The following is a 14,907-nucleotide window of genomic DNA, read 5'->3' on the forward strand; positions in this document are numbered from 1 at the left end:
TTTTAAACAGAATAAGAGTTTCTCACTAAATTCAGCTAATATATATGAAAAAGGTGCGTCCAAATGCTAGGGGCATTTATGAGTGTTCACGGTAGTGTGGGAGCATCTATAAGAATGGAAAGAGCATTCCTCAAAATTACTCCCATTTTCAAAAATGACAAAATAGATACGACCCATTATCCACACTTTATGCGAAACCAACTAAGAATCTAACTCACAACATCTAATATTTCAAAAACAAAATTTTTAAAATAATAATTTTTTAATAACATAGAGAAAATTTGTAACGGTGTAGATATCAACTATCACCAATTTTTGCCCCTTTCAACACCTAAAACTATATAAAAAGCCCAAAAGAAAAAAAAAACAAAATTACTTCATAAAAATCGTATTTTTATTTTTCCGAAGAATCTAAGAGGACATTTACCAAGCTGTCAATCATTCTACTCCTGTCTGTCTCCTTCTCAATCTCGATCACTATAAAAAAAAAACTAAAATCCCTCTTTCAGTTTCAATTTCAACTCTCCCCCAAAACCCTGCGAAATTAACCTCCTTTCTTCTCCATAAACCCCCTTTCAATCCCATTGGTACGTATATCTATACCTATATCTCTCTATATATATATATATCTCACATGTTGTTTATTATTTAAATTGTAAACCGCATTCATTTTTTTTTGCTTGCAACCTAATTTTCTTTATCTGGGCTGTAAAATAGATTCAATTTTGGTGCTGCCCTATGGATTGAACTTGTGTTTCGTGTTAATTTTGTGGCACATTGGTTGTATTTTCTAGTTCTGCTATTTTGTTTTAACAAACAATTATAAATTTAATTTGATTCTTGTCTCAATTTCTATGACCTAGCTTTAATTTTGTTTACTTGAATGCCACTTCTTTTAGTGTGTACTGGATTGTAACTAGTTTTACTGTTTTATATGTTGGCCTAATGTTATGTATATTTTTTAAGTGTATTGGGGGATAGTAAGATATGAATAAATTTGTACTCTTGTAGACTGCGATATCGGTAGTATTCGGAATTGGAGACTTCTGTGCTTAGATGTCGAATAATAATCAACAATATCCAGGCTTACAGGTAGAGTACCTAGAACTAGAAGTAGAGAAGTTTGCTGGTTTATATGTTATTTTGTTGATGTTAATTTTATTTTTCTTTTCGATTTGATGTGCTAGCCACTTCGGCCTCCGATGTCCGGTTCAATGGATCCTCAGAGAAATTTTGGTCAACTCATGCCTGTTCAAGTAATGCTCTTATGTTTTACTAACTGTGATGGTATTGGGTTTAGGTCAAATTATCGAATATTTGAATTAACCAATTTGTTTCCGCAGTTTCGCCCCGGTGTACCAAATCAACAGGCGCAACAGTTTGTTCCCATGCCTCCTCAACATTACCACCAACAGTATAATGTTGGAATGCCTCCTCAAAATCAACAGCCGCAATTTTCTCAACCAATTCAACAGTTTCCTCCGAGAGTTGGTCAGCAGTTACCAATTCAATCACAAATGATGCAAATGCCAATTGCTCGGCCAAACATGCAAACCTCGTCCGATTCAATGATGCCACAGCCTGATTCTCAAGCTCCAAATGGATACACACCAGGTTTAGGTGGGCCCGGAATGCCACTTTCTTCATCGTTTATGGTAATGTTCTGGCTTGTATTTATAGTGGATAATTTAATACTCCATACAATACAAGTGCTGATTCAAGGTTTTCATTTATGCAGTTTGCGCCATCCTCTTATGGTCAAGCGCCACAAACGAATTTTAATTCTACCAGCCAATACCAACCTGTTCCCCAAATCCAAGCTCCTGCTGGTTCTTTGTCCCAGAGCATTACTCCTGGTACAACTCCTCAGAGCAACGGCGAGCAACCTACAGCTACAACTGTCATGCCTTCAGTATGAGTCTTACTTATTTTTGATTTCACACAAATTCTGTGTGTTGCCTCTGCGGAAATTTTATACAGTCTTAATTTCTTTCTTTCAGGCTACAAATGTCCAGCCACACCTTACCAAGGTTGGCTCCTCTGATTGGATCGAGCATACGTCCTCTACTGGAAGAAGGTAATTGATTGTGTTGTCTGTTTGTGATCCTAGGTTACAGACCATGATTGAAAATAAGTAAGGGGTTGGGAGAGTCGGAGTGGCAATGGGTGAGGATAACGGCCAGTGTTTCTAATATGCTATTCCCTTAGCACATATCATACCCCATTGGGCTTGAAGTTCTAACTTTTAGACTGTAGTTAGTTTACCCTGATGGTATTATTCTTAATTAAAATGGTTTTTAGATGTGTTTCATGTTTTATTTTCAGTTTAAGATTTGTTTCTTTCATTTGTTCTAAACTGGCTATCCAACTTGTTTACATCTATAATGATTCCAACTTGTTTAATGAAATTTTATAAGAACATCAGTCTTGGGACTAATTGCTAGTTGTTTACATCTCTATCCTTAACTTTTGATTTTCATAAAAAATTAAAGGTTTAATTGCAATTTTGGTCCCCTATTTTCATTTTTTTTGGCTTTTGGTCCTCCTATTTTAAAATCTGGAATTTTGGTCCCCCTATTTTCAATTTTTTGACTTTTGGTCCCCTTATTTTAAAATTCAGAATTTTGGTCCCCCCTATTTTCATTTTTTTTGACTTTTGGCCCCCCTAAAAATTAGTTCCAAATTGGAAAGGGCACTAAAATTCAAAACAAAACTTAAAATAGGGGGACCAAAAGTAAAAAAAATGAAAATAGGGTGACCAAAATTCCGGATTTTAAAATTGGGGGACCAAAACTAGAAAAAAATGAAAATAGGGGGACCAAAATTGCAATTAAGCCAAAATTAAATCAACAAACTATCTATTAAAGGGAAATTACCATTAGTATTTGATATTAGACTTATCCCTGGTCTTATGTTGCTGGCAATTTATAAATACTCTTTTATGAGATGAGTTAGTACAATTTTAAATACGCTTAGTAATGCTCAAAACTTTTCTAATAATAATTGTTTACAAATCTTAGTTTATAGAATTTCTCTTTATTTTACAGATTTTACTACAATAAGAGGACTAAATTATCTAGCTGGGAGAAGCCTTTTGAATTGATGTCACCTATGGAGGTGAGTCATACCATTAATTTTACTTGATTTTGTTGCATGGTTCGTCGGTCATGCCTTTGGATCTTTTACTTTTTGGGTTTCTGGTGGAAATTGGGACATTTGATCTGTTTTAGTCAGCAAGTACAGTATTATCTGAGTCAACATATACAAGTTTAATTGTTATTTGCTCTCTATTTGTTCATGTTTGGTGAAAATAATCCGGTACATTAGCTCACTCTTCACTGAATGGGTTTTCTCTCAGGCAGGCAACCATCAATCTTGACTTTTACGTCTTATTGTAAGGTCAGTTTTGTGACAATTGCCGGTTGGACTGTCTGATATCAGCTTTGTTTTCCTTGGATGATTCTGTAGTGTAGAATAGTTTTTTGTTACATTCTTTTAAAATTATAGAGTAAAACTTATTCTCATTAAAATCAGAATAACAGAAAACAGTTGATTTTGTCCTAAGATTACTTTTTAGCTTCCATTGTTTAATACACAATAACCATTTCTATTCCTTGGGGTTTCTTACTTCTTTCTGTGTGTGCCGACTTCTAACTTATGGTTGCATATTCATGATTCATAGATCCTTCTATATATATTTGTTAAAGTTTGCTTCTGAAAATAAAGAGCTCTCTCTGGTTCCACTTAATGTGTGCGCACATATTTTTATTTTTCCTTAATGTGATTTTGACTGTAGATAATTACTGTCTTCTATTTGCTTCTATTCATGAATAGACAATCATAAATTATGTTGGTACTATACACTGAATGTTTAAATAAGAGAATTGTAATGATAGATCTCCTTATTCTATCATTTTTTGAGCATATGGTGATTGCCTTTTATTAGTAATAGTAATACTAATATCTGTATCACTCCAAGCACTTCAAAGCTGGTGGCTGTTTTTTATGCCTTTAGGACTTCACATCTTCCAATTTTACTTTATTCAAATCTATATATGTGTGACTCCCATAGCTTTAAGATGCTTACAGGTTCATGCTGTGCTACTCTATTGAGAGGTAGGATACGCTTTGAGTCTTTGCTGCTTGCTGTACCTACTATTTTATTATAAAGTTTGTAAATTCTATCATTGCATCATTTTCTAGATTGTTAATTACTTTGGAATTTTGTAATGATTTAACATTGACTGTTATAACAAGTCTTTTTTATTGAATATAATGTGCATTACACATACTTGATGCTTCTAAATGTTTAGACAATTTTTTGTATTTATATCAGAATATCGGTTTCCAATATCGTTTTTTGTATTAGAGTTGAACTAGGCAAAATTTTCACCCAAAAGAATGTTTCCAATCTTCCTACTTGTAGAACAAACGTTAGAGAAGAAAACCAGTGTTGGTTTTTGTAGGTACTGCATGTGCCTTAGAACTTGGCTTTTCTCCTATGGAAGCAATACGTTGCGTTGCTATTTATTTCTTCTATATGTGGTTTACTGCTGTTTGATTTTAGGATCTTAAAAAGGTTACTGTCAATGATGTTTGCAAAGAAAGTTTGCAGTTGCATCCATTTATGAAATTTTAGTATAAATGTATATTGTAGTTACATTATGACATTATGAAGATTCAGATCGACCGCCTATGAATCATTTAGTATTCCTGTATATATACAGTATGATCAGTTGGAAGGATTGCATGTAACAAGAAGGACTGTCAAGGTTGCTGGTGAAATAGTTTGCTTCACTTGGATTTTCTGTTAAGATTTGGCAAGGAGGAGAAATAACAATATGAAATGTGGACGCTGACTATAATTGACATTTCTATAATGTGCGGCCTCTAAATTTCTGCATCTTCCGATGACCATTTTGTGTAAATATTCATTCAACTCTTATTTGCTAATGGCCAGAACTCTGAATCATCTGGGACTGGAGTGAAATCCTTAAATGTCAATAAACAATTTTTTTTTTTGCTTAGGGAGAAGTAGGCTACTTTTCTAAGTGCAAGATATTAGTTGGCTTGTTATATATTGATCCTTTATCTCCCCCAATTATTTCCTGGATTTGTTGTTGTTTCTATCACATTATTTCTTTGGAAGGAAATCTCTTTTATGATAACTTATTCAATTCTTTTCACTTTGTTAGAGGGTAGATGCATCAACAAACTGGAAGGAGTATACAAGTCCTGATGGAAGAAAGTGTGTCTTGGTTATGTTAATTTGCCTTTTTCTTCTGTTTTTAATGCTTTTTGCTGATTCTTCACTCTAAATTTTATAAAATTCTATAGGTATTACTACAACAAGATCACGAAGGAATCAAAGTGGTTAATTCCCGAGGAACTGAAGGTTTCCATCACTGAAAACAACACCGTTTTAAATATTCTGAGTTATTTTACGCCACACGTTTCTGTACTCACATTTCTTTTCCGTATTTGTGTTTTGCTTCAAGTTTGCCCGTGAGCAAGTTGAAAAGGAAAAGGTCAATGCAACTCTTCCCGAGCCACTACTGAATCCCTGTACTCAACCCTCTGCAGTTTCTGTGACTGAAGCAATGCCTAGTACGGATAAATCATCTTTACCTGGCCAAGATGAACCAACAAGTCCTGTTTCAGTTGCTCCAGTCGTCACCACGTCTCCAATTAATCAGCAATCTGAGATGACTTCCGGATCACATGTCTCTCCTTCTGCAGCCGCTATAACTGAAACAAAAAATGATGAACCTGAAGCACCCATAAATACTATCAATCCACCAGATGTTAGTGTGGGAAGTGATAGAGCATCTGTTTCTGATATTAATACTGCTGCAACACCAAAGTATTCCCTATTATGCTAGTTTCATGTTCTTTCTTTGATTTCATTTTTGTCTGGTGGCACATTATTTTATTTGTTTCTGGTAAAAATGTTGTAGGAATGACGCCAATAACTTTTCAGCTCAAGATACTGTAGTTTCTGCTGATGGAGTTCCAGGAGAAGATAAAGAAGTATGCGTCCCTCGTCGAAGTCTTAATGTCTCTTGGAAAGTTTAGCTTCTAGTAGTTAGCAAGATGATTAAATCTTTATTTTTGTAGGTTGGAAAAAATGATTCAATAGGGGAAAATGTTAATGACGTGGCCTCAGAAACAAAGGCAGTTGAGCCAGATTCCTTAGTTTATGTGAATAAGATGGTATGCAAACGAAATATCAATATATCAACTCTCTCTCTCACACAGACACACAGAAACGCCATTTTTCTTGGGCATTGAGCATATGCTATATTTTCTTTTCAGGAAGCTAAAGATGCATTCAAAGCACTCTTGGAGTCTGTAAATGTTGGTTCTGACTGGAATTGGGATCGGGTATAGTGATCTCAATTCATTGAAAGATTTTATTTGACTTATTTAAAACATCTTACTTTTTGAATGTTTCTCTTGTTTATTTGATTTGCTTGACATTGATGTTCAGGCCATGCGATTAATTATTAATGACAAAAGGTATGGTGCTTTAAAATCTCTGGGAGAAAGGAAGCAAGCTTTCAATGAGGTAACTCTTATGTAACCATGGAGAGGTCTCTTTCTACCATTATTCCTCGCTCTGATTTATTTTATCCCACTTTTGTGCACTTTACTTTAGCTCTAATTTATCATCCGTCACGAGCAAAGTCTTATTTAGTATCAATCTTCTTTTGTATTTATTGATCAAGTATATTGGTATCAATGATGGAAATTTTATAAAGATAATTGCTTCTAGTAACCATGTAAGTTCTCTGTTGAGTTTGTCTGAGCTATGTGTTAATAACAGATTATATATTAGAGGAGTGCTAGGAACACTCTCTTTTTAACACTCTCTCAAACACTCACTCTCTTATTGGGTGAAACACATGCGGGTCATTCACTTTAAAAATTGGTCCCACATAAAATGGTGGGACTCATCTGTGTTTTTCACCCAATAAAAGAGTGAGCTTTAAAAAGAGTGTTGAAAAGAGAATGTTTTTAGCATTCCTCTATTTATGTGGCCCTAGTCATGTCCAGAGTAGACAGTTATGTTCTATAGTGGTGCTATAGCACCAGATAGTGTGGCCTACTGAGGTACTGAGGCTGCTACAGTGTGCCGGTTGCTCCATGCCTCTCGCACAAGTGATTATGGCTGTTGCGACTGTTATAATCAAATAGAGTTAGAAGCCCATCTTTCCTCCTGTTTCCCTGAGTTTTCCAACCTCTTCGCTAACATTTTAATGATATCCCCTCCACTTTTGGCACACAACAATGTCAGGTTTAAAACCCTTCTTCCCCAATCGTTCATGCATCGTGTTGTCCTCTGTGTTGTGTTCTCTACAGTACTCAACGAGCAACAATTTTGTTAGTGGGATCAATCATCTGTCCATCAAGCTTGTAGATGCGTAATCTCTGTACATTGGGTTTATACTAAAGAAATTCAACCTATGTATGGCTGTAGTATCCTTTTTCTTATTTTACTTCATACAAAATATATATATTTTTTAAAATGTTCTTAGAATATTTGACCTGTTATGATCTGTTTAAAATCAAAAGATTAACATCTCCTTCTGGCAACAATAACTTGGCCAATTAAGTTCACAGATGAAGTTAAATTTCCTGTACTAGAAGCTATTTTTTAACTTTTATTGGGACTTACTCTTCTTCCTTTGTTCTTGGCCTTTATTTAGGGTCAAATATTTTGATCCTAGAATTGTTGTCCATTTGTTATACCATAATCCTAAGTATCTCTTTTTCTTTTTTGGTTACAACTCTATCTCTTTTGATAAATCTAATTTTTCATTTTCCCTGACTTTCTTAAATGGATAGTTTTATTAAAATTGATATTTAATGTAATCATTATTATTATAGTATACATTAGGTATAGTATATTAAGGAGAGGATAGTAAATTGATCCCTACATTATTTTTTATTGTAAATTGGTGGTCTTATAAAGTTGCTATCGCTAATCTATATTGCCTATAACACCGTTATTTTGTATTTTCAGTACTTAAGTCAAAGGAAAAAACAAGAAGTAGAAGAAAAGCGTACGAGGCACAAAAAAGCACGGGAGGATTTTAGAAAAATGTTGGAAGTAGGTTTATCTGCTTCGTGTTATCTTTATATCCGTGCAATATGACACTTCCTTTGATTGTGCATACTTTTGTTGCTAATCTATACAATATTTTCCAGGAGTCCACTGAGTTGACTTCATCCGCCAGATACAGGTTTCTTTTGTATTTCATGATATTTGAATTTGATTTTTTTTTCCTTGACTTAGATTGGCCAAAAATTTCAAATATATTTTGGATCTTGCTATTGATATTTCATTTTGGGAAATCAATGCAGCAAAGCAATAGCTATTTTTGAAAATGATGAACGTTTCAAAGCCGTTGAGCGAGAAAGAGATCGCAAGGATATGTTCGATAGCTTCTTGGAAGAACTTTCAAACAAGGTACATTATATTGTTCAACCATTTTTAAAGCCTATATACATATTTCTGGTTGTTTGACTACTTCCTGTGCACATATTTGTCATTGCCAATTGCCATGCTAGATGCAGTCTCCAGGATTGCATGCTCACCATTAACCTTTCCTCCATTATCACACTTGCATTGGTTACAGCGGCCACGCCAAATTTTATTCAAAGATACAATATGGATTTGCAATGAAAACATTAGAGAGTGTTGGGTTGGTAGCACCTATAGTAGAGAAGATGGTAGAAAATAGATTTAGGTGGTTTGGGCATGTAGAGGGAAGTTATGTAGATTCAGTGCTAAGGAGAGTAGATCAGATGGAGAAAAGTCAAACAATTAGAGGAAGACCTAGAAAGACTATAAGAGAAGTTATTAAGAAAGATCTTGAGATTACGATTTACACCCCTCACGCTTGGGTCTCAATGAGCCCAAAGCGTGGACGATGCGGGAAGCTCAACAGTGGATCTAGGATATGCTTTGATACCATCTCAAATTTTGGGTTGGGTCTAACTCATCCTTACAAAACCAGCTTGTAAGGTGAGAATTGTCCCGCTTATAAACACAACACATGCCATATCTCTAAACAATGTGGGACTAAATCCACCCCTTCAAACCCAACACAATGAAGGTGTTGGGGGCTGCAATGAAAGCAAGCCCAAGTGCCGCAATTAAGGGATTAGGGGCGAACCGCAATTAAGGCGGAAATTTCAACATGATAGAAGCATGGTCCTGGATAGAACATTATGGCGAAAGTTGATCCATGTAGCCGACCCCATTTAGTGAGATACATTTGGTTGTTGTTGTTGCGAAGTTATGCTATGGACCTCTAGATGTAGTCTATAGAAATATTGTCATCTTTACCTTTTTTTCCTGGTTCTTAGCATACTCTACTTTTTAATGGATAGGGGACCATGAGGGATGTTTTTTAAGGTTGTGTTCAATGCATTAAAATTGCTAATATTTTGAAATGCTATTAGTGAATATCAACCTGTGGAATTTTCATTAGGAACGGGCTAAGGTACTGGAGGAACGGAAGCGAAATACAGTGGAATACAGGAAATATTTGGAATCTTGTGACTTTATAAAGGTAAATGTTTTTTTATTCATTATGTTTGTAAAGGTCCATATGATGCTAAAATTTCTATTGATGCATTCATCACCTTCTCCATAGGCTAATACGCAGTGGCGAAAAGTTCAAGACCGCTTAGAGGCCGATGAAAGATGTTCTCGACTTGAGAAAATTGATCGTTTGGAAATATTTCAAGTAACTTTCTTTTACCTTCATAATTTAAGTTGACTATTATTGTGATTCAACTTCTGTAGTATTGATGTTTTCCGCTAATCTCCTTGAAATGGGCAATAAATTACAGAACACTCAACACAATCAATCAAGTGTATATATAACACACACACACACCCCACATACTCACCCACACACGGACACACGCAGCCAGCCAGCCAGACGTGCGCGCACACACACACACAAGGTTTACAATATTTAATTTTGGAAATTGCATAAATAAGGAAACAATGGAAACTAATTATATAACAGCAAATTAGATGATATTCTCCCTAAATTGGTGATACTTTCCCACAAATTTAATTTATGTTTTACCTTTTTCAGGATTATTTGCGTGATTTAGAGAAGGAAGAGGAAGAGCAGAAAAAGATACAGAAGGTGCTGTTATGTTTAAGCTCAATAAGTGGTTGTATGACTACTCACTCCCCTCCTTTATTTTATTGCATAATCTCATCTCTGTTCTCAAACAATAGGAAGAATTGAGAAAGACGGAACGTAAAAACCGTGATGAGTTCCGCAAATTGATGGATGAACATATCGCCTCAGGCATTCTTACAGCAAAAACTCACTGGCGTGATTATCATTCACAGGTTAACTGTCTATTGCTATGGCAATTCATCTTTTTGTTTATGTTTTCTGTATTCTCTGTTAAGGTGCAGAGTTTAGTTTTTTGATTTGTTGTCTTGGAGACTTAGATTAACTATTTTACAGTGACGGGAATGATGATGTTGTTTTTGGTGGTCTTGTAGGTGAAAGAATTACCAGCCTATCTAGCAGTAGCTTCAAACACATCGGGTTCAACTCCAAAAGAGTTGTTTGAGGACCTTGCTGAAGAGCTAGAGAAACAAGTGAGTATGCTCAAGTGTATTTATGGTTGGTGTTGAACCATCCAAGTAGCCTTTTATTCTTTCCCCTTGCGATTGTTTTTCAAAACATATTTTGTTCTTTTAGAGGTGTTCTTGGAAGTAACTTAAATTTCAATTTACTGTAAAGGCAAGATAAAGAATCATTATATGTTAATACTTTCAATTTTATTTTCTCTTTCGATAAACCATGAGGCATTGGATGACTTTAGTTATAAGCACACCCACAAGGATTTATAGCAACCTAAATCAATTTAAGCCCATCACACAGCAATAAAAAATCAATTTGGTTACTATGATAAATTTCATTATACATATCTTACTATGTTGCGATGACATTATTCCTCGGCTCATGAGCTGGACAACTTCTACATTTATGCATCCTGATAAACTTTGAAAATAATTGTACTCATAAAAACTCAATCTTCCTTATTTAATATTACAGTATCAAGAAGATAAGAGCCAGATAAAAGATACAGTGAAGTTGGCAAAGGTATGAGGGATTGATCCTTTGTGGTTTCTGTTTAATAATCCTTTTCTGACATATATTATGTTATTTTACTTCTCAGATCACCTTGTCAACAACCTGGACTTTTGAAGACTTCAAATCAGCTTTATCAGAACACATTAACTCTCTGCCTGTATCTGATAACAATTTAAAGGTAGGTACACGAGTGACATATACACACAACCTTGAATATTGAATTTTTTTACATCTTGGTACCAATTGCCAATTTGTGATGTACAATGAGTGGTGTTTCAAGTTTTTCTTATATTTCTTGTTTTCCTCACAGTTCTGTCGAGCCTGTGTTTTTTCCATATATTTATGTCTGAATCTAAAAACTAGTTTTAAAGCATAAAACATGAAATAATATTATTAAGACATTATCATGAGCTCAATTATATAAGCATAAATAATTGCCATAAATCTCTTTGATAATCAAGTACGTTGGCAACCCAATCATTTATTTTACTCTCGACAAGTTTTGGTTTTAATATTATTATTTATCATTTCATTTAATTCTGTCCTTTTATTTTTAATCCCCTTGTGGTATTATACATGCAAGAATACCAATTTTAATAACTCTCTTTTGCAAAGACTGCCTTCCAAATTGTCCTCAATTTTCTTTAAACTTTATTCATTATGGTGAGGATCTTAAGGATATCCTATCTCTTAAGAAGGTTTTATTTCTTTTTTCTTTAGTTTTAATTATTCTTGATTTGGAAAATATGCCTTCTCCAAGTCTGGTCTGATTCTGTGCTATCCTGCAGTTAGTGTTTGAAGAGCTACTAGAACGGGCTAGGGAGAAGGAGGAGAAGGAAGCTAAGAAGCGTAAACGTCTTGCAGATGATTTCTTTCATTTACTATATTCTACCAAGGTGGTGTATTGCGGTCATTAACTATTATGTGTCACGTTGTATTGATTGGAGACTAAATATTTTTATTCTTTGGCTTAAATGTTGCAGGATATTTCCGAGTCTTCAAAGTGGGAGGACTTTAGGCCACTTGTTGAAGATAGCCAAGAGTTCAGGTCTGAATTATGATAATTTTAAGCATGAAGCGTTAATGTTTGCTTCCTCTTGCATTTCCTTCATTGCTTTCTGTTCTGAACTCCCATTTCTGATAATCGTCTACTTTGGTGAACAATCATGTTGTTTTCTTTTGTTCTTTCTTCCGCATCTTCCTGTTACACACACATATATCCCATCTACATTGCTTCTGCCACAGACCACAGTGATTTCCACCATATTTATAATCTGACATTGATCTCACTGCCTCCGGCCACACCGTTTATCCTAATGTGCTATTTTACTGTGCCTTTTGTCTATATCTTGCTAAATCCCAGCAACAGGGTATATTTCTTTGCCAAGACTGTCCTTGCCACCATTCCACTTTTAACATTTTTCTATTTGTTTTTTTGTTTGGTTTTGCTTACAATACTTGCTATGAATTACTTAAAGTTGGTTCCATGTTTGCAAATAGACAATTCTGGAGGTCTAAAATTGATTTTGACAAGTTTGGTTGCTTTCAAGTAGAATTGATTTTGACAAGTTTGGTTGCTTTTTTCAAGTAGAATTGATTTTGACAAGTTTGGTTGCTTTTTTCAAGTAGAATTGATTCTGTCTTCAGAATTGATTCTAACTTGAAGCTATGATTTGCAGCTTTTGAGTTTAAACGTGATTTTTACACTGATATTTATTGTTTAACTCACTTTTATATAAATGCGTTCAAATATAAATCACTTTACTATTTAGTAAAATCAATTTTACAAAATCTATTAAATTCAAAATTAATTTTTGTCAGTGCTGAACCAAACATGTATCAAAATTATTGAGTAAGTATTGATATTTTATGGTACAAAATTTTAAAACACTGTTTTTTATTGAGTGGTAAAGATGAATGTTTGAGTACTTTTCTGGGTTCAAGATTTGTTGTGTATTAAACTAATAATGTTAATGTATCAGTCATCTTTGGTATAGCAGTTACTCTGCAATTTTCTGTACCGCTATAACTTTTATTTTGTGGTTGGCTGTTTGGCGAATAAGCTTTATATTTTCAGTAGTAAGTTTATATTTCCTGATTTTACTTTTTACTGGCTGTATATGCTTTTCTAGATCTATTGGAGATGCGAGTCTCTGCAAGAAAATATTTGAGGAGTACGTTACGCAACTGAAAGAAGAGGCAAAAGAGAATGAGCGGAAACGAAAAGAGGAAAGGGTATGAATTCTTCTCATTTCATCCATATTTGAAAATTACATTTTATGCTTCTCATCCATTATATGAAGGGTATCATCTGTGGTTAAGTAAAAGCTTTCACTTGGTTGCTAATAAGTTCTGAAAATAAAATCTTGTTAAGGCAAAGAAGGATAAAGATAGAGAGGAAAGAGAAAGGAGGAAAGCAAAGCAGAGAAGGGAAAAAGAGGGAGGGCGTGAAAGATGGAAAGAGGATACACATAAGAGAGATAGAACCGACAGTGACAGTATGGACTTAAATGATATCCAATCGTCTAAAGAAAACAAAAGGAAGCAGCATCAAAGTCCGGACTATGTTTCTCACGAAACTGATAAAGAGAGGACTAAGAAATCTCACGGTCACAGTAGCGACCGCAAGAAATCCAGACGGGTAGGCAAATTTGTCACTTGACTGTTTTTCAACAATGTTTCACCATTTATAGTTTCACTGTTTGATTGTGGTCATATTTTTTGTTTTGGGATGAATGGAGCAGCATAGTTCTGGTCACGACTCTGATGAAGGACGGCATAAGCGACACAGGAGAGACCACCGTGATTCTCACAGAGAAGGCGATCTGCTTGAAGATGGGGAGTTTGGCGATGACATGGTTATGGATAGATGGTAATCATGTCTATTAGAACTTCATTGAATACCTGCTGTTTAGCTTTGATATATTTTTATACCGAGCTTCCTTGTATTCTGTAATGTTACTAGAAGAAGGAAAGGTTAAGTTTTCTCACTTGAGGCCCGGTTTGTGGCGACTTACATTAGTATAGTACCATTTTTTTAATTTTAAAATATATTCTTCTTCACTAGTATTGATATTCTCATTCTTAGTAAAATGGATGCAGTGTTTTAATTCTCATGATTCTGGAAGTATACTTCTAGACAGGAAAAAGAAAGTGTTTCTGTCCGAAATTAAAACATGAAAAACTGTCTGTACTACTTCAGTGGTTTTTTGGAGTGAGAATAGTTATTTCATCTGTTTTTTCTTGTTGGTTCATGTATAACATCATTTTATATTAGTCCACAATTGTTGTTGTTGTTAAAGATGAGTATGGAAATAGAATCCTATATATGAGTGTTTCAAGTGCAGATTGGAGTGAGCAAGAACCGGACATGGTTTACTTCCTTTGGTTTGGGATCTTTGATTCAGAGGTAATGTCATGCTTTTTTAGTACAAGAGTTCATTAAAATTGTCATATATTCAATACTACCCCATTTTTTAAATATACCACTCTCTTTAAACACTGAAACAAAGAATTTAAAAAAGTTTGGTTGTGGTATTAAATTTGTTCTACATTTAAAATTTACCCTCAAAAAAAGATAAATAGTTAATGTTTTTATTGATTATTTATTACATATTATAGAAAAATATGTAACATAATTTAAAGTATGTAGGTAAATGTATAACTAATCTAGTTGAATATTCAAAGAGTATAATAAAAAAGGATAGGAAAAAAACTCAAAGAGTCTTATACTTAAAGACAGGCATTATTATTTTAGATTTTAAGA

General features: G+C 34.3%; 1 protein-coding gene across 2 annotated transcripts; it reads left to right on the top strand.

Annotated features, from left to right (window-relative positions):
* Positions 1-406: 406 nt before the first annotated feature.
* LOC127092009 (pre-mRNA-processing protein 40A) lies at positions 407-14,379 on the top strand. Of its 2 annotated transcripts, XM_051030775.1 has the most exons (29): positions 407-587; positions 1,012-1,092; positions 1,188-1,256; positions 1,344-1,655; positions 1,739-1,912; positions 2,001-2,077; positions 3,048-3,117; positions 5,196-5,248; positions 5,338-5,395; positions 5,499-5,863; positions 5,958-6,030; positions 6,118-6,213; positions 6,316-6,384; positions 6,491-6,568; positions 8,027-8,113; positions 8,212-8,246; positions 8,368-8,473; positions 9,501-9,581; positions 9,666-9,758; positions 10,119-10,172; positions 10,268-10,384; positions 10,544-10,642; positions 11,103-11,150; positions 11,227-11,319; positions 11,930-12,037; positions 12,125-12,189; positions 13,274-13,376; positions 13,516-13,782; positions 13,886-14,379. In XM_051030775.1, the coding sequence occupies exons 2-29, from the start codon at positions 1,057-1,059 to the stop codon at positions 14,015-14,017; spliced, it is 3,018 nt and encodes a 1,005-aa protein (XP_050886732.1). In that variant the 5' UTR covers positions 407-587; positions 1,012-1,056; the 3' UTR covers positions 14,018-14,379. The 2 variants fall into 2 exon arrangements, with proteins under 2 accessions (XP_050886732.1, XP_050886734.1); XM_051030777.1 differs by lacking the exons at positions 407-587; positions 1,012-1,092; positions 1,188-1,256; ... (2 more) ...; positions 2,001-2,077; positions 3,048-3,117 and adding an exon at positions 3,328-3,399.
* The last annotated feature ends 528 nt before the right edge of the window (positions 14,380-14,907 follow it).

The sequence above is a fragment of the Lathyrus oleraceus genome, chromosome 6 (assembly GCF_024323335.1).
Source record: "Lathyrus oleraceus cultivar Zhongwan6 chromosome 6, CAAS_Psat_ZW6_1.0, whole genome shotgun sequence".
Taxonomy (NCBI): Eukaryota; Viridiplantae; Streptophyta; class Magnoliopsida; order Fabales; family Fabaceae; genus Lathyrus; species Lathyrus oleraceus.